This window comes from Meles meles, chromosome 13, assembly GCF_922984935.1.
Source record: "Meles meles chromosome 13, mMelMel3.1 paternal haplotype, whole genome shotgun sequence".
Classification (NCBI taxonomy): Eukaryota; Metazoa; Chordata; class Mammalia; order Carnivora; family Mustelidae; genus Meles; species Meles meles.
In genome coordinates, this window is record NC_060078.1 from 42,668,743 (window position 1) to 42,694,646 (window position 25,904).

Genomic DNA, 25,904 nt, shown 5'->3' on the forward strand with positions numbered 1-25,904 from the left:
GGATAGGGTGATGGGATTATGGACATTGGGGAGAGTATGTGCTATGGTGAGTGCTGTGAAATGTGTAAGCAAATAATACATTACATGTTAATAAGAATAATTTTTTTAACAGTACTATTCAACAACTACTCCTGAAGCGCTTGACTCACTAGAGTTGCAGGATCTCATCACCCATGCTGCCCCTCATTGGCTCTGGACCTAAAATAAAAGTTAGATTTCAGCATAGTCCTGACAGAGCAGTATAACTTCTGCTCCTGGAGAGACATATCATATACCAAAAGGAGTAATGAGATATCACCAACTAGTATCATCAGGAGTCCAGTTAGCATATACGGATGTGGACCCCAAGGGTATTATATTAAGGAAAATTAAATATATGTTTTGAGTTTCAATATAGATGCACTTGCTGGAATTTGGGATTTTTTAAAAGCTTTTATTAAGTAATCTCTACACCCAATATGGGGCTTGAATTTACAACCCTGAGATCAAGAATTGTATGCTCACTGACTGAGCCAACCAGGCGCCCCCAGAATTGGGGATTTAAATGTGTTAATGTAAGCTTATGAAAGTGCCTTTATAGTTTTCTAAACTATAAAGTTTAGTGGTGGACTAAGACTGAGGCTTAGACACAACAACAGCCTATAGTCTATGAGTTTGAGATGCCAAAATTTCTGTGGCATGCTGTAGAACAGTGATTTTCTTACATTTTTACATGCATCAATATCCCATGGAGATGTGCTTAAATAGTTTCCTGGACCTCATACCCAAAAATTCTGATCCAGTAGGTTGAGGGTGTCCTTGAATTTGCATTTCTAACAACCCCAGGGAGTATGCCACTGCTGCCAGCACTGGGACCTGGGACTACACTTTGAGAAGCACTGCTATAAAGGAATCTGAAGACTAGGGGAAAGAAGAACATTGGAGTATATCCATTATGTGCAACTGCTGAACCACCACTTAGCCCTACTCACAGAAAGTGCTTTGGTAAGAGGATACCCAACATCCTCAGAACTCCCACGGCGGCTGTCCTCTGCAGGTTAGAGATGACAATTTTGTGATGTCAACATGGAATTGTGCTCCCTGATCTCAATGGGAATGATGAAATCCCAGTGCACTAGAGGCCAGATTTTTATCCTTAGCAATTAGGTAACAATGGTAATAATTGCTATTAAAAAAAAAAAACAAAGACAGAGTAGTACTCAGAGTAGCGCCATGTGGACAAATGTGACTAATAAAATGGACCATTCAGTCCCTGGAAATGAAATAAATAAGTAGCCTAATGAAGTGTTGTTTCATAATATATAAACAGAAAATGTCTTGGTCTGATAAGTGGACAACAGATTGAAGTTGCCTTAGTGGAGATTCAGTGCTTCTTGCCTAGTTCCTGGACCAAAACCAGTAAACCGACTCAGAAATCTTTGTTTGAATGGGAGACTAAGTCCCTCTGAAGAAGCATCTTGAAATACAGCCATAAGCATGGACTACGACTCTCCTTCCACGTCTTCTTTGGAGAGATCTACGACCATTTACAAGAGAAACAAAATTACCCAGCCATTCTGCAGCTTATTAGATACCGCCTCTGAAGTGTCGCTAATCCCTGATGAATCACAACATTATTGTGATCCACTGTTAAGCATGAGGACTTACGGAGGTCAGGTGCTATGTAGAATCTTAGCGAGTCTGTCTTACAGTAAGTCCAACAGGTCTATAGATATATCCTGCAGTTATTTCCCGAGAACTGAACCATACAGTGAAGAGATTACTTATAACTGGAAGAATCTACACTTGCTTTCCTCCTCACACAAATTATGGAAGGAAGGGTCAAGCGGAAGCCCCTGGAATACTCCTCACCAAAATAGTAAACAAAAAGCAATATGCATTCCCAAAGAAATGCAGGAATAATGTCATTCCCAAAGATCTGTAAGATCCAAGGGTGGTAATTTCTTCATATCTCCATTTAACCTGCCAAAATAGCTGGTGTGAAAGTCTTCTACATCTTCGAAATGACTCTTAATTATCATAAATTTAATCAGGTGGTGATGTCAAGTATGCCTGAAGTTCCAAATATAGTATCTTTTTTAAATCCCAGTATAGCTAACATACAGTGCTATATTAGTTTCAAGTGTATGATGTAGTGATTCAAGAATTCCATACACCACGTGTGCTCATTACTAGTGCACTCCTCAATCTCCACCTTCTATTTCACCAGTCCCCCCACCGATCTCCCCTCTGGTAACCATTAGTTTTTCCTCTATAGTTAAGTCTTTTCCTAGTTTCTCTCTCTCTCTCTCTCTCTCACTTTTTCTTTGCTCATTTGTTTTGTTTCTTAAATTTCACATGTGAGCGAAATTACTCTGCCAGTAAAATGAGTATGAAAATGAACTACATTCTTCCCTAATCTGGAATCAGTGTTGCTTTCGAGCCACCAGTCAGCCTAAAGCACATAGCTTATCTATTCCATTCTGGTAGGCTCAGGACAGTCTGACAATTTATTAGTTAGATTTAGGACATCTCACTATCAGTCACGTTCCAGTTCAAAGACTTCACCTCTCCTGGGCCCCTTATGGCTGAGAAACATTACATTAAACAAGAAGAAGAAACAGGTGTGGCCTGCTTTCTATTCCTCCACTCTATTTTCTGGTCAATGTACCTGCTTCCAGGTAATCCTTCCAGCAGAGCCCAGAGGGAGCAGTTCCTTCTTAGCTATGGCTTCATTTTTCTTCAGTTGAGGTTGGCACAGTTGGATCTCTTACTCAGACAGAGAGATGCTGGCTCTGTTGTGTAGCACCCACCATGATCTGTTGGTGCCCATCTGACCACATTTCTGGAAAGGGACTGCCTCACTAATGAACAGTGTCTTAAAGGGTGCAAACAAGCTAGCCACACTCACAGCTACATTCTTGGGTTTATCCAGGTCTCAAGAATTCTAGGAATCTGACATGGCAAATTTGAAATCCAAGAAAAAACAAGGAGGGGAAGATCTTGACTCCTTCCCACCTGCTTTGTTTTCTGCTACATAACAAACACCATATGAAAAGCAGCTACCAGTTAGCCCCTCCATGTTCACAAGCATTACCAAACTTTCAGGGAGAAGCACCTTTCCTTTGTATGGAGACACAGTGAGCACATTGGGGAGGGCAATGGTAAAACCTTCACAAACTCCCCTTCCAACTTTCTTTCACCTACCCCACGTCTCCTGATCGAAAAGTTTAGTGGGGCAGGGGGAAAACATCTCCACAGTCCTCTCAAATCTTTGTAACCAAAAAAAAAAAAAAAAAAAAAAAAGAAATTCTTTTTTCTTCATTCCTTGAATCTGATTTTTCTCCTCTACAACCCAGCAGTTTTCATTTAGCCAGCAGGTGGAGAATAAGGAACCAGTCAGCAGGCTTCAGTAAAAATAGTGGTGGATATACAGCATTAAGATTCATGACTCACGTCTTTTTCTGGTTTCTGTCCTATGTTCCAAGGCCTTAGAAGCTGAGAACTTGGAGTTTAACACTTCATATTGATGCTTGCAGGCAGGGTCCAGGGATCTAGAGGGGGTCCTGCAGGACCAGCCAAGAGGGTCCCTGGCTTCCCATAGGATGGAAATTAATTGCGAGCCAGCAGGAAGTGAGAGTAGAGTTTATGAAAGATACAGAGCAAGCAGATAGAGAGGGAACGTCTGAGAGACTGGGAAGGAATGTCTGGGAAGGAAAGGACTATGAGTCTTGTCTTTCTTTGTTCAGGGTCTGGGGGTTTTAACTGAGGAGGGTGGTCTGGTATACATGTCCCCTTAGGCATCCAGGAACTGGTTAGAACAAAATGAGGGCCCAGGTGTTGTTCCTTGGAGTCAGGGGGCCTTGGCTTCTAGATGTCTAGCACTGTGGTCTGGAATATCCATGTAATTGCTCTGTCCAGCTATTGTCACCTTGTCCTTCCTTAGATGTTATCTATTCTAAAGAAATCATTAACTCCTTGTCCCTTACGAGGAGGATATTACGAGGCATATGTAAAGTGGGGTGGGAGTGCAGGTCCTTGCAAGAATAGAAGCAGGAAAAGAAGCAAAAACGTAGATTTTCGTGGAGTCCTTCAATTTCCCTCTCTCAATACCAAATTTTACTTACCTACTTCTCCCACATCTGTATCTCTTTCTCTATCCGATCTCTAAAGTAATGGTATAATTATCCACCCAATTTCACTCAATTCAGAATACATGGATTACCCTGGGTGCCTCCCTCATCCTTATCAGCTATATTCAATCAGTCATTAAATCCTGTAAATTCCTCCTTAGTCATATATCTCTGTCATAAACCCCCTCTCTGTCCCTCTACTCTCTTAATTCCAGCCCTCAACACCTTTTGCTTGAAAAATTGCAATAAATTTCTAATTAGTTTCCAGGCAATGAAATCTCTCCCCACCCCACACTGAGTATATCTTCCCAATGATGTGACCAGGTAACACTCCTTTTTCAAAATATCTGACATCTGTGGAAACAATACAAACCCCATACTCGAGAAAAGAAAATAATGCAATCAGAAATGTATTTTCCTTTATAAGGAGAATAAGCTTTAATTAATAAGAATCTTATAAATTGGGGCACCTGGGTGTCTCAGTGGGTTAAAGCCTCTGCCTTCAGCTCAGGTCATGACCCCAGGGTCCTGGGATCAAGCCCCACATTGGGCTCTCTGCTCAGCGGGGAGCCTACTTCCTCCTCTCTCTGTCTCTCTGCCTACTTGTGATCTCTGTCTGTCAGATAAATAAATAAAATCTTTAAAAAAAAAAAAAAGAATCTTATAAATCGCCTGGGTGGCTCAGTTGGTTAAGCATCTGCCTTCTGCTCAGGTCATGATCCCGCATGCTGGAAAGGAGCAGGTCAGGGTCCCTGTTCAGCAGGGAGCCTGCTTCTCCCTCTCCCTCTGCCCCTACCCCTGTTTGTGCTGACTCTCTTTCCTTTCTCTCTCTCAAATAAATAAAATAAAATAAAGACTCCTACAAATCACTTAAAAAGGCATATTGTTTATTCAGGTACTGTGTTGTGAATCCCTTCTCTTTGCTGATAACAGAAGCTGTAGGGAGAAGAAAAAAAAAAAACCACTAAGGTAGCTAAACAAAGAATCCATTTGCTAGCTAATGAAATTGGGTGAAGATCTAAAGATTAAATTGATCTTGCTTGACCTGTTCACTATCTTAAGTGACAGCTTCTCTACAGTGTTTTCCTGCCATTTTCAAAGTAAAGAAATAAAAATTGTGAGCTGCCAAACTGTTTTATTATCTACATAAAATGTAAACCTTTATGTTTGTCAAGATTTACATGGTTAGAGGATTATCATAAATCACAATTAACAATAACTGAGGAGATAAGGCTCATGAATTTTACATGTTGTTAATCATCTTATCTAAAATAGCATCCCTCTAAGGCTTTATGCAGCTTATTTTTCTCCATAGAACTTATCACCACCAAACGTTTTGTCTATTTTTTGTCTCCACCAGAAAGTCAACACAGTAAGGGCAAGGACTTTGTTTTGTCCAAACAACAGAATTGGTTGAGTTTTATTCATTTGTATACATCCCTAGTTCAGTGTTTGGTACAAAGTGAGACTCAGCAAATATTTGTGTAATGGATAAAAAGATAGTGAAAGAAAAACAAAACAAAACGTCGTGTAGCCGAGACATGGCTTTTCACTTTATAAATTATGTGTAATGAAAACATCTTCACAGTCCTCAGGACAAAGAAAGAAGCAGAGGCTGTTGTATCATGCTTGTAATACAAGTACACACCAAAGCCTGAAAATGTTTCGTGGAAGATCAGAGCAATGGGGGAAACCCTGCTAAAATCCGGTCGGTGACCTTGTGTGATTTAGACCCTTTCCTAGATTTCATGAGCCTGCCTTAGGCGTCAGACCCAAGAAACGGACTGGCTCCACTCTGAAACTACCACGTTTGGCACACTATCCATCTCGCAAAACATTCTTGAGAAGGAGAAAAAAGCAACATGAGGAAAATAAAGAAGCAACGGAAAAATTTTTAGTTCTCACACATTTAATATTCTTTTTCAAGTTTTACGTTTTTGTTAATTGCCAGTAGTGAAACTGCTGGGACAAAAAAGAAGACTAGCTCCGCTACCCATACCTAACATGGTTGAAATGCCTTCGCTGCACACACCCAAAATGGACTCCGACTATGACGCTTCTGACAATTCATTACTGGCCCCGCCCCTCTAGCCCGGAACCCCACCTGCCTACCGTAACAGCCCTTCCGTCAGAGATCTGCTCATGATTGGGTGACCCTAGTGTTTGGCGATTCTCCGGATGTTGCGTCACTCAGTGAGTAGAGGAAACTGCGCGCGCAGAGGCAGTAAGGAGCGGGCGGAGGTCCAGAGAGGTGTACGCTTTTGCGTTTCGCCGGTCCGGAAGGGGAATTGTGCGGTTGAGGTGACCGGGGACCGAGGTATGGCTGCTCCGGGTCTGCTAGTACCGGAGATCCGCTGCCCTGACGACCGGTTTCGTGGGGCCGTTGGGTGCATCTGAGATGGCCAGAAGGCCGCGTCGCTGCTGGCTGCGTCACAGCCTGGCGGTGCCACAGCTTGGCGGCTCGTTAGGGTGATCGTTCTGCGGGTGACCTGGTGAAAGGAGGCGGCGGCGGCGGCGGGGCCTGGGCTGGCGGGCAGGGGCTCGTCCCTGCTGTCCTCTTTTCCCTCGGGCAGAGGTGCTGAATCACCCAGCGGCTGAGCCGCACAGCCGCCGCCCTTTCAGAGAAGGGGGTGCGGGAGTGGGGTGTTATAGGCGAGGGTGTTGTAGGGCTATGCGTTGACTTTGGGAGACTGGAGGCTTGCTGCCGAGTTTTCAACCGAGTTCGGAGAACTGGGTGAACTTTCTCGGGGGACCAGGCGTCTGGGCTCGGTCATACTTCATCCATTTTATAGCTAACGCACCTGAATCTCGGAGGGCAGACACTCACGAGGCCACTGTGGGCAGATTTGCATTTAGTTCTGTTGAGCGACATGCAGGCCACTCAATGAGGCCTCGTTCCGGGTCAGTGTGTTGACTACTGTAGGAGGTAAACCGTCACAGACTGAGATGATGTAATGGCGTGAAAGTTGTAGAAGGTCTCGGTACTTTCTCAGTGTTGTACACCCAGTATAGATTCAGTGGCAGAGCTGAAAGTACGCTGGGTTAGGTTTTTTTTAGCAAAGATTCTTAGCTTTGGGGAATGCTAGGTAAAACATTCGTGGGTCCCGTTCCTAGTAAATCATTAGGACCAGAGTTAAGACCCAGCATCTACATTTTAAGATGCATCCCAGGTGGTTTCAGTACCTTGAGTATTTTTGTCACATTTTGAGGGAAGTAATATTTGGCATGTTTAGCAGAAACTTGAATGTTTGATTACTGTTGATGTTGTGAAACCTTACAGTGCAGCATGACCTTGAAGAGTTATTAATCTCTTCCTTGGATGACATTTTTCTTCTGCTCAAAAGTTATACAGTCTTGTTTTAAATTTTCCCATTGAATGCTTAAAACCACATTTATAAAAGCCATCACACACACTGCAGTTGTATTAAGATATTAACATCTGCACAGACAAGTCATACACCGTATTGTTCAAGCTGGGATTTAATTCTGTTTTGGTGATCATCCCAAATTGGGTTCTGTGGGGGTGGATTTCTTGAAATAACAAGGAATAAGCTGACAATTCATCATTAAATTTTAAAAGGTCCCTACTCCATTTCTCTACTAAAACGTGATTGGCCGGCCCTTCTGTGTCTCTGCATCTTTTCTGTGCCATTCCCTTAGTTGGTTGATGGGTTATTTTTTGTTTGTGTCTCGAACTAGCATTTCAGATCTGCTTGGTAACCTGGTGCACCACCATGCTGGCCGCAAGATTTGTGTGTCTCCGGACACTCCCTTCCAGGGTCTTCCAACCAGCTTTCACCAAGGCCTCCCCTATTGCGAAGAATTCCATCACGAAGAATCAATGGCTCTTAACACCCAACCGGGTAAAGATAATCTGATATCTTAATAGTATGTCCATCTCTTTGTGCACCGGGACTCTTTCCTTTTTTTTTTTTTTTTTTTTTTTCTTTAAACTGTATGAAGCTCCCTGTTCTACCATTAGTGATTTACTGAAACACTTAGCCCTGATAATGTCCCATATCAGCTCTTACTCCCCATTAGTTTTGTGTCATTGTGTTCCTCCTTATCACATATGAAAGACAGAAAGAGCTGCTATAACTTTCTCTTTACCTACAGCTTTTAGAGTTTCATTCAGAGAATTTACAGTGATTGTGTGAGATTGAGGGCTGCATGGTACAACAAGGAGATCGTGGAGCCTGTAGTCAAAAGCTTAAGAACGCAGGAATATTAACATTTCGTCAGTAGCTTATTAATAATGTCATTTCAACTCTTGAGTAAAGAGTGGTAAAATCCATCAGGTTAGAGATTTTCTTTTTCTTTCCTTTTTTTTCTTTTCTAATAGGTTTCTCCAGAATGCAAATTAGAAGTATAAATTTCGAAATGTGAGGTAGATAAGGAAATATATATAAGCTAAAAGAGACAACTGTTTTCCTCTTGAATTAACTGTTCTGCTGTTGAAAAAGAGCTTAAAAAAAAAAGTAATAATCATCCCTCCCTTTGACTTTATGTTAAGGAAAGGTAACTTTCTTGAGCCCATTTCCCAGATGAAAAAAAAAGGTAGCTAATACTTAATGCATGCGTGTTTTTAAAAGCTAGTGTTTAAAATATGATTCTGGAAATATAAATCTGTAGTTTATGAAATAATTATTCTTGAAACTTTAAGAAGTTAAGTTGTAAACTAAAAATTTAAGTGAATCACTTCAAAGATAGACCCCAGGTAGGGTCTGCATTTAATTTTTTAGATTGGCTAACAGATCTTTATAATGAAACTACATACATAGAAAGTACCAAGTTATATAGAGTTTTCTAGTGTAATGAGATATAATTGTCTTTTATTAATAACATTCTGTTTTGCTTTATGTATCAATTGTCTTTGTTTTCATGTATATCAGCAATATGCTACCAAGACAAGAGTTGGGATCCGGCGCGGGAAAACTGGTCAAGAACTTAAGGAGGCAGCAATGGAACCATCAGTGGAAAAAATACTTAAAAGTAGGCAGTAATCTTCAGTTTTTGAACTAGAGTATGTGAAAATGTTTTAAGGAGTCCATGAACAGCCTTTTAAAAATGTGTGCAAGCTTATATATGTGACTGTTTTCTGGGAAGAAAGGCAGTCATTCTTCAGGAACTCATGACCCAGAAAAGGTTGATACTTCACACTGGTTTCATTGGTTCCCAATCATATTTCTTCTAGAGAAAATTTACTTTTACCATTTAAAAAAAAAAGGATTAATAGTTAATATAAAATATAAAAGGTACAATCTGTTAAGGAAGTTCAGTTGAAGTTGCATGAACTCTTAATTCAAGCATATAGTTATGTTATGTTTTAGGTCAAGAGAAAAAATCACTAAAACGGATATTAATGAAAGCCTAGCTCTTCAGTAAGAGTCCTCATAATTGGTTGTTCATATATGGCCTCCCTGGAAACAATACCTTAATGAAGTTTGTTTGAATTTCAGCTTTGCAAGTTTAGATTGTTAATCTACCCAAATCTATTCATAGAACACTTGCTGGCTAACGACCTTACAAAGTGTTAATATATTGTAATGGAAAAGAGCTGTAATCCGTATCCATCTGGACAGTTCTTCCTGATTAATAAGTTTGCTCTAAAAAATAAATTACATGAATCATAAAGCTATAGCTTAGTAATACTCTGAGTGAACAGATTCGAACTAAAAGGAGTGAGGTGCAGCCAGATAAGAGTTGGCCAGTTATTTGTTTCACCTGCTCTTCTTCAGGGCACCCTCTCCCTTGATTGTGCTTCATAAACACTGATTACATCCTTGGTTCCTTTTTTTCTTTGTCTACATCAAGCATCATCTTTGTTAATGGCACCTTATTTTATTTTTTCTAAGATTTTATTTATTTGACAGTTAATGGCATTTTATACACTGGTATGACTATTAACATTTCTTTCTCATCATTTTCTTTCTAAGAGCATGAGAACATAGCCCAGATTCTTACGAATGAAATAGTATGTTTTAGAGAAGTATCCCCATGTCTACAGATACACTGCCTCCTTAAATTTCTTCAGAGTGAAATTAGAGGCTAATCAATTCTGATCCTTTTTGTATTATTACACCTATGTTTCAGCAGTGCCCTTGTTTACTGGTCCCCTAATTTTGAAGCCACTTATATCCCCGTATGTTCTAATTATGGCTGTTATAAAGGACTATGGTATATAGATTTTCCCCATACAAATATTAGAAAGGGCTTACCATTAGCATTTTTAATTTAGTCAAGACATGACTTTATTAATGTGCATTTCCCCCTGTGTTCTCCAGTTGATCAGATGGGAAGATGGTTTATTGCTGGAGGGGCTGCTGTTGGTCTTGGAGCATTGTGCTACTATGGCTTAGGAATGTCTAATGAGATTGGAGCTATTGAAAAGGCTGTGTAAGTAAATCATTTCCAAACATTTCTGACCTTCAAGGCTCCAGTTTTGTTTTCATCCTTCTCTTTTGCCACTTTTGGAATAAACTTCTAACTATAGAAATACACTTGCATAGAAAATCTCTTAGCATCTGTTCAAACTTAAGTCTTTTGCTAAGGTTATATGTGTTTAAGGAAGGAGAAAATGTGTTGCTTTGTATATGTGCCAAGTACCTATGTTTTGTATCATTTAATTTTATAACTCCAATATATCTGTCATTTCCATGATAAATAAGACTAGCGAAATAAATTGGTATTTCCCAACTATGAGTGATTTAACCAAAATTTATATCCACATTTCTGTAAATTAACCATGCTGTGTTTCTTACAGAATTTGGCCTCAGTATGTGAAGGATAGAATTCATTCTACCTATATGTATTTAGCAGGAAGTATTGGTTTAACAGCTTTGTCCGCCCTGGCAGTGAGCAGAACTCCTGTTCTCATGAACTTCATGATGAGAGGCTCTTGGGTGGTAAGTCAGATTTGTTTTCCTTTTTCACTAAATATCAAATGATTAGACCAAAAATATTGAGGGGGGAGGTATTAAATGGAAGGGAATCCCTTACTATATTGAACAGTTGTTCAGATGTGTGAATTAATAGGGCAACTGAGATAACATAGAAATTATATTCTGAGGTAAATCACAGATTATTCTTTGTTGAGTATTGTATTTAAATAGTGGCAAAGGGGTTGAAAATCAAACTTTACAAGGAATATCCAGCTCACCTGGGAGTAGAGATCAAATAGCCTGTGTTTTACAGAGTTTAGTTAATGGGAGGCCAGCAATAAATGCAAAATCATCAGTGGAAAATATTTGTTGCTAACACACTGAGCTCTCTTGACCCTGTGTAAGGTTTTAGATTCTGTGTTTCTTGAGCTTTTGTTATTTTGCTAGATTAAAAAAAAATTCAAAAGTGATAGCTATTTTTCTACTGTCTGGTTGAAGAAATGAGCTTGAGTAAGTGGTAAAGGATGTGCAATAGGAATTAGAAAATGTAAAACAAGTTGAAAGACTGTTTTTGTCTTAGACTAGTAGTGATGTTCTATGCAAGAGACATTACTGCATCAGAACGGTTGGAGGCCGGCATTTTTTATGCAGAACAGCTTGAGTAGAGGAGGAGGGGTAGTCATTAAAACTGGCTTCACACATAATCTGAGGGTCCTGGGATCTAGCTCCACATTGGCCTCCCTGCTCAGTGGGAAGTCTGCTTCTTGCTCACTCTCTCTCAAATAAATAAAAACCTTAAAAAAAAAAAAAAAAAAGACTTTGAGGTAAAACTGGCTTCACAGTAGTGTCAAGAATGAAGTTGGAGTATTTGAGGTCTAGAGTGTGAAGAAGACACAAATAGGAAGAGAATGTTCAATTGCCACACTGAGGAGAGTACCCACGTAGTCAGAGGCCATGGCAAATATTGAAACAGCAAAAAAATTTTTTTAAGAACTCAGATGGAAGACACGAGAAGCGAGTATACCAACCACGGTTTTGTAAAATCTGTGAAATGAAGAATTGTAAGAATGTGGCTATGAATTTGAGACTAGAAGGGAATGGGGGATGGGAGAGTTTGTATCATACAGATTTCCCATCGCTAACCAGATGTAACTAACTTCCGTCCATCTTCCAAAACCATAATATTTCCACTGCACTTTCCAAAGGAGAACCATTTAGGATAGCTTGGCCATTTGGACACTCAGTGTAATTCAGATGGGTGTTAGGAATCTCCTAACCCAGAAGTTCATGAGGGCACAGAATAAGCACGATGTATTCTCACCAGGAATGTAAGTTTTTATCAGGTAGATAATATAAAACAGGGCTTTTTAACAAAACACCATGGCTGCAAGAGAAAAATTAAAATATACAGAAGAGTTCGATCCCTGAAGTAAGACTTCAAAGAAGTTTTGTGCCATATTCTCAGCTTCCTGTGGGCAGAAGATGACTCTCACCTGCTGTTAGGGCTCCTTAAATAAAATAGTTTGGAAAGCGAGGCAGCTGCTACAGAGATGAAGATGAAGCTTTTGAAGGGTGACAGACATACAAATAAGGTCAAAGTTAGTACCAAGTGATTTTGGAACAGAGAAGAGGCTTGTGGCAGTCAGTGTCCCTCCCAGAAAAACTTCCCATGAGAGAAGGTAACCCTTGGATAAGTCAGCCAGATAGAAAAGAGGATTTCTTAGGCAAAATGAATAGAATTAAAGAGGAATGAGATGGGGGCGTGTTTGCATCTCCACCATTTCAGTGTAGCTGGAGTGTGCAGAGTATGGAAAGGTAAAAAGCAAAAAATGCAGTTGGGTCATAGAAGGACCTTAAAGAAAAAAATATAATTGTGGTAAATATCCTGAAAATGCCTTACATTTCAATGAAGTATGAAGTAATGTATGAAGTTGTTTTTAGTAATTATTTTTTCATTAAAAAATGATTAAGTAGAACCCAGTGTGCTTATTTATATTAATGGGAGAAAAAACAGCTGTACTTTACATCAGTGGTTGAACATTCTCATGCCGTGGGTCAGACAGGTAATACAGAGGAAATAAATTGATCTTTGAATAATGGGGCTACAGAATATCTGCCATTTTATCCAACAGCTGCAGGTGTGCAGTTCCTGCTTCATGTTTCTTAAAGGTTCAGTATCATCTTTTTCTATTGTGTGCATTTCTTTTTTATATGCACAAGGAATATTTAAGTGTTAAAACTAATATGACAATCTAAGGCAAAGAAAAGGGATGGAAGACCAAGTCAACCAGAAAACTAAGAGGATAGATAAGTAGAATCTTAACTCTCTCCTCTATTTTCCATGTGCTTCAGTTTTTTAGGTTTTTATTTAGCATATGATGGAATTCAAGACAATGTACTATTATGTATATGTTCTAATTGGTGTATCATGATTAATTTTTTAAAATGCTGTCTGTGCTATACAAAAATAAAAATTATTTTGGAATTCTTATTTTTTAAGATTTATTTATTTAAAGATTTTATTTGAGAGAGAATGAGTGTTGGGGGTGGGGGGCAAAGGGACAAGCAGACTCACTGCTCAGCAGAGAACGAGATGTGGGACTCAATCCCAGGATGTGAAATCATGATCTGAGCTGAAGCCAGATGCTTAACCAGCTGAACTACTCATGCACTCTCAAGATTTATTTATTGAGAGAATAAGTGTGATGGAGCATGTGTGCCTGAGGAGGTGGGGGGGGGGTGGGCGGTGGCTGGGAGTACTGGGGTAGCTGGGGCAGAGAGAGAATCCAAAGCTGACTCCATGCTGAGCTCAGAGCCAGACATGGGGCTCCATCTCAATGACGCTGAGATCATGACCTGAGCCAAAACCTAGAGTCAGATGCTTAACCAACTGAACCACCCAGGCACCTCTATTTTGGGATCCTTAAAGAGGTTTGTTAGACCTCTCTGTCTAGCAAAAATAAAATTTTAAAAAGATGGTGTCAGTCAAAGTTCAACTCACTTGAAGGTGTCTGCAAAACTTCGTGTGACAGTAGGGGGCACTCTTGCCTCCTGCTAGGATCCGTTCACTATCCTTAATCTTTAAGTGGGGTGTTTTGGAGGGACTAGCTGAACTGGGAACTTGTAGGTTTCTACTTGGTTGTTGTATACAGATTGATTTTTCTCAGTAATAATGTGTCTTTTAGACGATTGGTGCAACCTTTGCAGCCATGATTGGAGCTGGAATGATGGTGCAATCAATATCATATGACCAGAGCCCAGGCCCAAAGCATCTTGCTTGGTTACTGCATTCTGGTATGTTCTAATTTTAAATTTTTACTTAACAACCTTCATTACTTCTTTTTTTTTTTTTTGGTAGCTCTTCACAATTGTAAATGACTTGTGTATAATTTAATAAAACCTTGTGTTTAGAAAACACTTAATAGTTCTTTTATACTTACTAGTAGTTGTTTATTGTCAGACATCTTCTCTGAAAAGTTAATGATTCTGCTGCTTAGACCATGGGCATCCCCAGTATTACATTTGGCCTCCTGTGGCAGTCTAGTATATATGCAGAGATTTCCTTTATGTATTTTGTCTGCTTCTGGGAGGGTTTCAAACCTGGTACACATTACCTGAGAATTGTTCTTATGTATTTTTAGAAAATTTTTAAAATGAGGGTGGAGAAGAAAAGGAGGAGGTAAGACACATGAAAGAATAGGAGTAGAGGATTTCGCAGTGGAGCATTGGAAGAAAGAACCCAGTAAAAAAGATCTTTGGAAATGCACGTTTGTGTCTGATATGGTTAACTCAGTCATTATTTAGATAGGTTTAGCACAGAGTTACTGTGAACAGGGCAAAGGCTACACACCTTTGGTATTGTAGGACAGTTTTAATATCCTTTAGTAGGTGTATGTTGTGATTCTTCCCTTGATTGTGGAGACACAAATACTTCAGATAAAGTGTTTTCCTTCTCAGGTATCCCAGGATAGTCTGTCTGTGGGTTGAACAGAGAGGCAGCTAGACCCAGAAACAAAAGTACTTAGATACATGTTCTGTACCACAAAACAAGACATATTTTGTGGGTTTTTTTCCATTTTTTTTTAATATTTTTTATTTATTTGACAGAAATCACAACTAGGCAGAGAGGCAGGCAGAGAGAGAGGAGGAAGCAGGCTCCCTGCAGAGCAGAGAGCCTGATGCGGGGCTCGATCCCAGGACTCCGGGATCACGACCCGAGCCGAAGGCAGAGGCTTTAACCCACTGAGCCACCCAGGCGCCCCTCCATTTTTTTTTTTTTTTAATTTGAGTATAGCTGACACTGTTACAGTGGCTGCAGGTGTACAACATAGTGATTCAGTTTCTCTATAAGTTTTGCTACTCCCCACAAGTAGCTTCCATCTGTCACCACACAGCACTACTGCAGTATCACTGATTGTGTTCCCTGCGCTGTGCCTTTTGCTCCTGTGACTTCATTGCATAACTGGAAGCTTGTATCTCCCACTCCCCTTCACCCATTTGCATACCCTGCCACCTCGGCACACATCAGTTTGCTCTCTGTCTTTATGGATCTGTTTCTGCTTTTTATTCATTTATTCACTTAAATAAAACAAGACAAATTTTATAAGCAGTTTCCTGAAACTTCCAGGGAAACAGACTGTGAAATGTTTCTAACCTGGGTCAGTAAATGGAAATTAGATATTTGGCTTCCAATATGAAAAATTTCTGGCGTGAACTGTGTCATTTACATTCTTCCTGTGCTGTCTTTGTTTTGGTAAATATGAGACAGCATGACTTGACAACCTCAGTTTGGCAAGTCTCTTCTGTTAGGTCTGAGGTTATTCAACTGTAGATACTCTCCAGGGAGCTTTACCAGATCAAATCCTTGTGATTGAGGGAGGTGGTCCATTGTCTTCTAGTACCAATAACCTGCTTTTAAGAAAAAAAAAAAATTACTCAAGATAAATATACTTCTATGAAATGTAATACCTGAGTGCTATCTGTAAATATTTAAGGATTATTTTGCTTTAGAACAACTACATACCATAGTAGCGTACAAAACTTTTTTCTCTAAGGTATATGTATTCTTGCATTAAAACACCAAAATCCTCACCATCTGAGTTTGGCATTAGTATCTTACCCAGAGAATGGAGTTCTGCACCTATTTCCCATTTTGGACACTGTTTTCCTTGAGAGAACAGGTTCAGTGTTTTTATCTCTGATAAGTATTAAATACTTAGTGGCTTATTGAATTAAATTAAAATAGCTATGTAGTTTGAGTTTAGAATAAGGGCTATCTAGGTTGCTTAGAAAACGCCTTTAATGTGCTATAAATTACTGGACTCAAAGTATTTTATGTGTTGGAGGGGGCCCTCAAGACCACCCATTCATTCATTTAGGTCTTTTCCAGAAGAAGCATATACTTGTACTCAGAGCTAAAGTTTATTACAATAAAAGGACACATGATAGCATCTGCAAGGGGAAAACATACAGGTAGAGTCTAGAGAAATTCATCCACAGGCTTTCAGTGCTCCCTGCTCTATTTGAGGGGACTTATCAAGGAAGTGAAAAGTACAGTGAGATGGAAGCCCATTAGAGACTTGATGCCTGAGGGCTGATGGTTTTTATTAAGGGCAAATCATAGAAGTACCTTCCTAGTAACTACCAAGATACAGATTTTCAGAAGGAAAGCAGGCTTTCAGCATAACTCACGTTGTTTTCACAAGTAGTCTAACCCTGCCAGTTACAGAATGCTTCATGTGCCAAGTTCTTAAGTAGCCAAGGACCAGCCCTGCAAGCAAGTCTTTTTAAAGATGACCTTAGGCCTGCTATGGTGACCTTTCCCTGTACAGCATGAATCCCAGTTTTTGCTTTACATTTCATCTGTATCTTAAGCCATGCAGACAGGCATTCGCATTTCCATTTCATGGATGAGGAAATAGAGGCTATGTGAGGTCACACTGGCAGGTGCCACAGTCAAAACTGACACACTCACTTCTTCAAGTCCAGCCCTCTCTCTATTCTTTCTTTCACTGGTATGATTGAGATGAGACTTGCAGAGAGTTTGGATGACCCAAGGGCAGTCCCTCACAGTATTAAAGGGACATCAGAGTTGGCTTTTGACAAGTATTAATTTCCCAGTACATTCCATTTTCATTTTTCACCCAGATGTTTAGCATCATGTTAACACAGCTGCGGTCTTAGGATTAAGTGATACTATGTAGGAATTACTGAAATGATCGTTGGAAAAACTATTCTAATTGTGTTTTTCCTCCCGGCTTTATTAGGATATAATTGACACATAGCACCATATAAGTTTTAAGATGTGTAACTGGTTGATTTAATACATTTATATATTGCAAAATGATTACCACCAAAGCTTTAGCTAACACTCCATTCCACATTTACTATTACTTTTTTATGGTGAGAACGTTTAAAATGTATTCTGTTAGCAACATTCAAGTATATGAAGCAGGATTAGCTGTAATCACCATGATGTATGTTAGGGCTTCATATTTGTTCATCTTATAATTGGAAATTTATACCCTTTGACCAGTATCTCCTCATTTCCCCCACACCTCTACCCCTGGTAACCACCACTCTTCTCTGTTTCTCTGAATTTTACTTCTTTTAGGTTTCCTAATACAATTGAGATCATGTGATGTTTGTCTTTCTCATTTTTTTTAGATTATTTATTTATTTATTTGACAGCGAGATCAGAAGTAGGCAGAGAGGCAGGCAGAGAGAGAGGGAGGGGAGCAGGCTTGCTGCTAAGCAGAGAGCCCAGCTCGATCTCAGACCCTGAGATCATGACCTGAGCCGAAGGCAGAGTCTTTAACCCTCTGAGCCACCCAGGCGCCCCTCTTTCTCATATTTCACTTAGTGTAATGCCTTCAGGGTCCATTCATGTTGTCAAAAATGGCAAGAGTTTATTTTTTTTTATAGCTGAATATTACTCCGTTTTATATATACACCACATCATCTTTATCCATTCACCCATTAAAGGACAATTTGATCTTTGTATCTTGGAGATTGTGACCAGTGCTGCAGTGAACATGGGGGCACAGTCACCTCTGTGACGTCCTGATTTCAGTTCTTTTGGTTAAATTCCCAGAAGTGGGATTGTTGAATGATATGGTAGTTATAGTTTTAATTTTTTAAGGAACCTCCATACTTTTCCATACTGGCTGTACCATTTGGATGAATGCCAGTTTGATTCACAATAATGTTGAGCTATCCTTGTTTTGTAATTGATATGTCCTTAAGTAGCAAACATCTATTACCATTTAAGATTTTTATGAGAAAATATCATTGAAAAATCTCTGACAGCCTCCTTACAAGTTTTGCTAAAGGTGCAGGATGGCTGGACTACAGCTGCTTACACCATCAGAAAACTAGGCCTTAGAGAACAGGCTCACCAAAGAGCCAGATGGTGTGGAACAGACCTTTGGAGGGACCTTCCTGCAGCTGACAAGAAAATCCTGGAGGACCAGATCACCCCCCCGCAAAGGCCTCTAACTCAGGGGCTACTGTTGTGAAAAGGCCAGGACTCAGGTGCCCACATTCTGTGAGGACAGGTCTCCCAGAGGGCCAGAACACATAGAGTCTGATTGCCGAAAAGTGAGGCCACGAGAGTTGGACCTCTCAGAGGACTGTGGCGTCTAGGATGAGAGCTTGGCAGAGCATGGTGGCCAGGATCTTTGGAAGATTAAGCCACCCAAGGGCCAGATCCCCCAGGGATAAAAGCTCCAGAGATAGAATCTCCAGTGAACCTAGCCATGAAGAACAGAAAGAGGATTGTACCATCGTTGTCAAGGCCAACTGGGAAACTGTTCGACAGGGTCAGCCTACACAGGAGAGGGCCACTGGAGGGACAGACCATGGAAAACAGGACCACCAAGCTAGACCCTGGAGAGCCAGGGGAGGACCAGGTGTCATGGGGTGGGAGGGGATGCTATGAAAGGGCCATGAGGAGGACAGGGCCTCACTCATCCTTGCTCCATGGTACCAGCTCTGTGTCCTACCCCTGGCCATTGGTAGCTAACGGGGTCAAGAGAAGCTGGAGAAATTAATTGGCACATCAGTACAGAGAAAGGAGGAAGAAGGACACTCTTTCATCCTCTTCCTGTGGCTTAATCCAAATTTCAGGACAGGAAGTTACCTGGGGTAAGTAAAGTTGGGAGCCTGATGGAGAATAAAGGTTTTCTTGGCTTATGCAAAAAAATACATTTTGGGGGGCACCTGGTTGGTTCAGTGGGTGAAGCCTCTGCCTTCAGCTCAGGTCATGATCTCAGGGTCCTGGGATCGAGCTCCACATCAGGCTCTGCTCAGCAGGGAGCCTGCTTTCCCCCACCCCTCTGCCTGCCTCTCTGCCTACTTGTGATCTCTCTCCCTCTCTCTGTCAAATAAATAAATAAATAAAAGTATTTTTTTTTGCTAAAAATTTTGTTGTCTGTTGTAAAACTGTTGGGATTCCTAACAGAAATGTAAAGATGTCTAGAGGAATTTTTATCCAGTGCCTTTCTTACAGCAAAATATATTTTTAATCATTCATTATCATTAGTTATATCTTCCTACTTGATCTAGAAATGTTACTCTCACAAGAGATACTGGTGTTGAGATATATGGCAATAGCTGTGCCTATTCCATGAGTTAAACTATGGGCATTTAATGTTTAAGAGGACGATAACTTGCTCTACTTACCACTGAAATAATGCCTTATCTAAAATTAATTTTTTTTAATTAAGGAGTTCTGTTTGCTAATTATTGATACCTTTTGCTGTAATTTTTCTGAACTTGTTTGTAAAGATCTGACAACTAAAATTACTATTCAGAAGCTGAGATGATATTCTCATCTCAGTGCCTGTCCTTGAAGTTGCTGCATTTTAGGATTAGCATCCTACAGCATTCTCCTCGCTTTACCTTGTTCCCTCTTGGCAGGAGCCAAGACCTTCAGTTATTCATATCAAGGCTTTTCATCTCAATTCTCGTACATATGAATGTTGTTGCATAGAATACCTGTAGGCTCACGTCCAGGTAATGACATACGAAGAATTTGATAAAGTTACTTAAAAATCTAGATTAGTGTTTGTACTCTGAGATGAGACAGTTTAAGAATAGTGTTATTGGGGCACCTGGGTGCCTCAGTTGGTTGGGCGACTGCCTTCAGCTCAGGTCCTGATCCTGGAGTCCTGGGATTGAGTCCCATATCGGTCTCCCTGCTCAATAGGGTGTCTGTTTCTCCCACTGACCTCTCTCCTCTTGTGCTCTCTCTCTCTCATTCTCTCTTTCTTTTCTCTCTCTCTCAAATAAATAAAATCCTTAAGGGGGTGGGAAGAATAGTGTTATTGTTGTGATTTCGAATTTGGATAGCCGCAAGTTTGGATTGTAGGATTCAGGGGTAGTATGACCTAAATAAGGGAGAGACTTCGTAGTCCTGTTGTTTAACAGTGAGGTGTACGATACTCACTTAGAAGTGGCATTTCTTTTTGGTTGTCATTTAGTAAAAACTGCTTGCTGTTTCTCCAGGTATAATGGGTGCAGTGGTGGCTCCACTGACGATATTAGGGGGGCCTCTTCTCATCAGAGCTGCGTGGTATACAGCAGGCATTGTGGGAGGCCTCTCCACTGTGGCCATGTGCGCACCCAGTGAGAAGTTTCTGAACATGGGAGCACCCCTGGGAGTGGGCCTGGGTCTCGTCTTCGTATCCTCACTGGGTAAGTGGCTGTGTTTTGAGACTCTTGATATCCTAAAATCATTGTTGGGTGCTCAGTTATCCTAATGGAGGGAATTTATTAAGAGTCACTTTTAAAAGTTTAAAAGGGAGACACTGATTAGAGTGTATTTTCTTATTTGGCATCATGGTAAACTATTATTTTTTGTTTTACCGAATACATCTAAAATGGAAAAGTTAGTCTGAAGAACATGAAAATTACTCTTGATTAAGAGCCTTTCTGTAATGTGAGCAAGTGACCTGCAGGAATGAGTATAATGGATTTGGAATTGAAAATGCATGAAATTATATAGTGCATATAGTCAGTTCTTTTCTTATCTGTGCAGTACATCAAAAGAAGTTTGCTTGTTTTTGTCTTAAGTAACATTCATCATAGATTACTTATAGAAATGAGGCTAGTTTTTTTTTTCCCCTTCCAGGATCTATGTTTCTTCCGCCTACCACTGTGGCTGGTGCCACTTTGTACTCAGTGGCAATTTATGGTGGATTAGTTCTTTTCAGTATGTTTCTTCTCTATGATACACAGAAAGTAATCAAGCGTGCAGAAATAATACCAGCATATGGAATTCAAAAATATGATCCCATCAATTCGTAAGTAGTCTTTAATGTCTTTCCTTTGTTACATAGTACGTTTGTTTTCTGGCTATTTTAGTTTCCTGGGGTTACTGTAACAGACTACAAACTGAGTGGTTAAACAAGGGAGATTGACACTCTGGCAGTTCTGGAGTCAAGAAGTCTGAAATCAAGGTGTCACCAGGATTGATACCTTCTGAGGTCTCTGAGAGACTCTGTTCCATGTCTCTCTTCTAGCTGCTTGTTTTGGCCAGCAGGCCTTGGTATTCCTTGGCCTGGAGACACATTACCCCAGTCTCTGCCTCTGTCTTCACAGCACTCTTCCTGTGCTTCTGTCTCCAGTCATCTGGGATTGAGGCCCACCCTACTGCAGTATTAACCTCACCTTAACTGACATCTTGATTACATTTGCAACATCCTGTTTCCAAATAAGGTCACCTTTACAGGTGGAGTGATTAGGATGTCAGTGTATCTTTTGAATTCTACCCACAGTAGTGGGTTTATCAAATTGTATCATTTTAATTTCTGTTGCTGTTTGGTCTGTTTTTTATCTCTCCTTAGTAGCTAAGTATCCACAGAACTTTTGATTAGATCACGACTAAGTAATATTTAGGTATTCAGTTAAGGCAGTATTTACCTGTTTTTGTGGATTAGCTTTATGGTGCAACTGTTACATAATAATGCTTTTCCCTTTTCTTGGACTCTTCTCCAAAATAGGTTGTTTTAGCTTTCTTGAGTTTCATGTTGTCTATCACATTTTTTGAAGTAATTTTTTTTTCCTTGAAACTGAAATTCAGTGTAATGGTTTTTTTAAAATGCTGCTTTAACACGGATTGTAACACTTTTCTTTGGTTGGCGGTGGGAAGAGGGGTTGCCTTGAGGAGATATATTATATTTAAAAATGCCAGACTTCTGTCTAACACATTTTTGTGAAGGTGTTTCTTTGGTTTTGGCTCGGTTATTTCATTGTCTATCACCCAGGGGATTTTTTTTTTTTTTTTTTTTTTGCAAGATACTACACTCATAAGAACATGTCAGAGGATAGAATAATGATTTTTTAAATTGCCTTTTAACATTTCAAAGATTAATCTGCCAGAAAACCTTGACTTCTGTCCATGGCTTCCTTAGTTGACATCTTTTCTTTTTTAATTTCCATTTCATATACCTATGACAAGTAATCAGTATTAAGAAATAGCTTGTCTAGATTAAGAAATAGTTTTTATCATTGTTAATAGAATTACATCCTCTGTAACTGGCCATAATTTGCTTTTCCAGGATGCTGGGAATCTACATGGATACATTAAATATATTTATGCGAGTTGCCAGTATTCTAGCAACTGGAAGCAACAGAAAGAAATGACATGCCTCAGCTTCTGACTTCTTTATACATCAGATATCTTGCTTGTTTAATAGGGACAGGTATTCATTAAATAGTTCGTACAAGCAGCTTTCACTGAAGTTTAGAAGATAAGACTTGTCAACATGTTTCAGTTGTTCCGGTGATGTGATACTTCTGGTCTCGTTTTTCTTCTGCAAAATAAATTCATTTCTCTTCCAAATAAGCACACACATTTCTAGTGCTCATGGTTGAGTAATTCTTAAATGTTTCAATGAATGTGAAAACTAAAGTTTGTGTTGTGAGAATTTAACTGTTTTATTTTAAAATTAATTTGATTGAAAACTAGACAACTCTGTTTTGCTGCGTATCTTTTGAAATGCAGAAATATTACAAGTCATCGCAGAGGTGATGTAGAGGTTTGGTAAAGGGACCAGAGAGAAGCAAAGAGTCACCTGCAGTCGTCCTCTGAATACGTAGCACTTGTGTAATTGGTGCCGAGCTACTGAGAGGGGTTTGGCTATTTAAAAACAAATCATAGCTGTTTTTACATTGATCTGTTGAACTTTTCAACAGCATTGAGCATTAAACAAAAATACAGGTGATTCGTTCTCCTGATGTTCCTTTCTTTCTCAGTGCTGTCTTTACAACATACATATAATTTTGTTTGGCTTCTCATTGTTTGACATTGCTAGGACAGTCCAGAATGTTAATCGTTTGGAGGATTCCTGATACATGTTATGTATGTGTAAGTTTTATTTTTGAACCTTATAGAACAAAATATCCTTTAAATTCTTCTCAGGATAAAGCATTCAAAGCATGAAAACTCCTGCATTTTCAAATATACAAACACTGTGTTCCTAATTGCTGAATTTTTGTCCATATTTATTGAGATGTTTAATAGAACACATGCTTGCCTTTCCCATCTCACTTCAGGCTTTGAAGCTTTTATCAGAAAAGCCTGTTTGTGGCTCACACATAAGATTATGAAAGCAGTTTTTCTCCCAGCTCCCAGGACTTGGTTTCTTCTGTTCCTCTCAGACTAAGCACTTAAAAAAAAAAAAGAAAGAGGACATAGCTAGTCTTTCTTCATGAACTATGTCAGTCAAAACTGTAATAGGCAAAATGCTTTGTTAGAGTTTCCCGCAGCAAACTTTTCCTTCACCTGCATATACCATTACTTGACTCTCTTGTGACATTTGTGTTTTGATACAGAAGAGTTATTTTTGGAAGTTCTTATTGAATGAACTAAGTATGTATGATTATTGAAATGACTGGTATTTTTGACAAATATTTATTACAGTATCCAGCCAGAAGTAATAATTCTTACCACCTCAAATTACATAGGATGCTTCTTTCTGAAATAATAAAGGTTTCAGCCTGTTGGTGATTGGTCTGTAATTTTTCCAGCTGAACCGTATGCATTCTGTTTGAATAGAGGATTTGTTTCATTTGTTTTCTCTTCCTGACCTAGTACGTAGAATATAGTGTGATTATGACCATGGTACTACCGCCAGACTATCTTTATTTGAACCCCACCTTTTCCACCTATTTCTTAGGTGACCTTGGGCAAATTACTTCACCTCTCTCTGCCCATTTTCTTATCTGTAAAATGGAAGATAGTAACAGAACCAGCATCATAGGATTAGGGTGAAATGTGTGGACATTTAGCACTATGTAAGTTTTACCTGCTATTGCTGGTTTGTGGGGGGGCTGGGCGGTGGGGAGAGTTGTCCTAAGAAAAATCCAAGTGCCATACTTCTATTTTTTCCCTTCTCTAGTCACTACAATGTCAATGTGATATTGAAGGTCCTTTTGTCTTCAGTCATTTTAGAACCCACAATTTATATCCCTATGTTTGGATGGTATCACACAAAACAGAATGATAGAATTTCAATAATAGGTAACAGGCAAAAGCTTATTTAGAAAAACAAGGTGGTTAATTTAAGGACTGGTATATTTTTACATCACTTTTTCTGACTTTGCTAAGACAAGACTTCGGTATATAAAGTAAATTATATAAAATGTGAATACTATAAAATAAAATATTATAACATATAAAGTGGTAATGAAAAAAATCCCTGGTTCTTAGAATCTGTTAACATGCCACTGAGGGTTTTTCTTCACATCACTCACAGGGAAGAGTGAAGACCTACACACTGATAGGCTTTAGGCAAAAAAAAAAAAACAAAAAACAAAAAAAAACCTACTTCTCATTTTCTGAAGCATCACCTGAAGCTTTAGAGAATAACAGATATGTGTTTAAAAATAATCACACAAAAAATAAAGGCCCTTTTGGTTTGCCTAGAATGCTCTCGTGAACATGCAGTCAGAAAATGAATGTGGCAGGCACCATGCCACCGAAACCCAGGGGAGACAGCCAGGGTCCATTAGGGCAAGTGTCCTAAGAGCACAGCAGTGAGTTTCCAAAGTATGCCAGGAGGAAGTCTTCCAAAATTAAGCAAGAGTTACAGCACATAATAAAGGCAGTGAGGGGTGCTCGCTTCGGCAGCACATATACTAAAGGCAGTGAGGGTGTTTTCTCATGGCCAGAGTGTGATGGAGGAAGGATCAGAAAACAGGGAAGGATGGCAAGAAATACCAGTCCCTTGAAGCCTGATGTCTGCTCACGACACATGTGTTCTGTGCACTTTAAAGTGTTAGAATGTGGGAGGGAAAGGCAGGCACATTTCCCTTAAAATTGTTCATCTGCATAGAGGGTGTGTATATCCACGTTCAAGTTCTTGAAACTGACACCTGAGATTTTTGTCCTTCCAGTATGGTAGGAGGGTCCAGATACCCTGTTAATTGCTAATGATAAAGTTATTTGCATAATGTGTGCTAAGTCTTGTATAAATCATAACATTACTTTGAACTAGGTTCTTAATCCCATCTTGCCAAGGACTAAGCTGAAGCCCTCAAGTTCAGTATTTGCACAAGGTCATAGGGCTGGGAAGAAGTGGTAGAGTTGACTGTCTTAGCCAGTTATGCTTGGAAAGTTTGACGGATACCACAGAGCTGAAATCCTATTTGAGGATCAAAAGCACTGTACAAATTAAATAGATTGAGACTTTGCTAAAAATACCTAGAGCAGTAGAATTTTAATGTTTATCAAAAGGGGCACCTGGGTGGCTTAGTTGGTGACGTGTCTGCCTTTGGCTTAAGTGTCATGATCCTAGAGTTCCAGGATCGAGCCCCGAATCTGGCTCCCTGCTCAGTGAAAAGCCTGCTTCTCCCTCTGCCCCTCACCCCACTTCTGTACTCTCTCTCTCAAAATAAAATCTTTGTG

The 25,904-nt window shown here is 39.7% G+C and overlaps 1 protein-coding gene across 2 annotated transcripts; it reads left to right on the forward strand.

The window, feature by feature from the left end:
• Positions 1–6,297: 6,297 nt before the first annotated feature.
• Positions 6,298–24,000, forward strand: GHITM (growth hormone inducible transmembrane protein). 2 transcript variants are annotated; one of them, XM_046027292.1, is made up of 9 exons: positions 6,298–6,429; positions 7,812–7,975; positions 9,005–9,104; positions 10,397–10,508; positions 10,876–11,017; positions 14,179–14,287; positions 20,501–20,689; positions 21,126–21,297; positions 22,555–24,000. In XM_046027292.1, exons 2-9 carry the CDS (start codon positions 7,847–7,849, stop codon positions 22,637–22,639), a joined length of 1,038 nt encoding a protein of 345 aa, XP_045883248.1. In that variant the 5' UTR covers positions 6,298–6,429; positions 7,812–7,846; the 3' UTR covers positions 22,640–24,000. The 2 variants fall into 2 exon arrangements, with proteins under 2 accessions (XP_045883248.1, XP_045883249.1); XM_046027293.1 differs by lacking the exon at positions 6,298–6,429 and adding an exon at positions 6,486–6,687.
• The last annotated feature ends 1,904 nt before the right edge of the window (positions 24,001–25,904 follow it).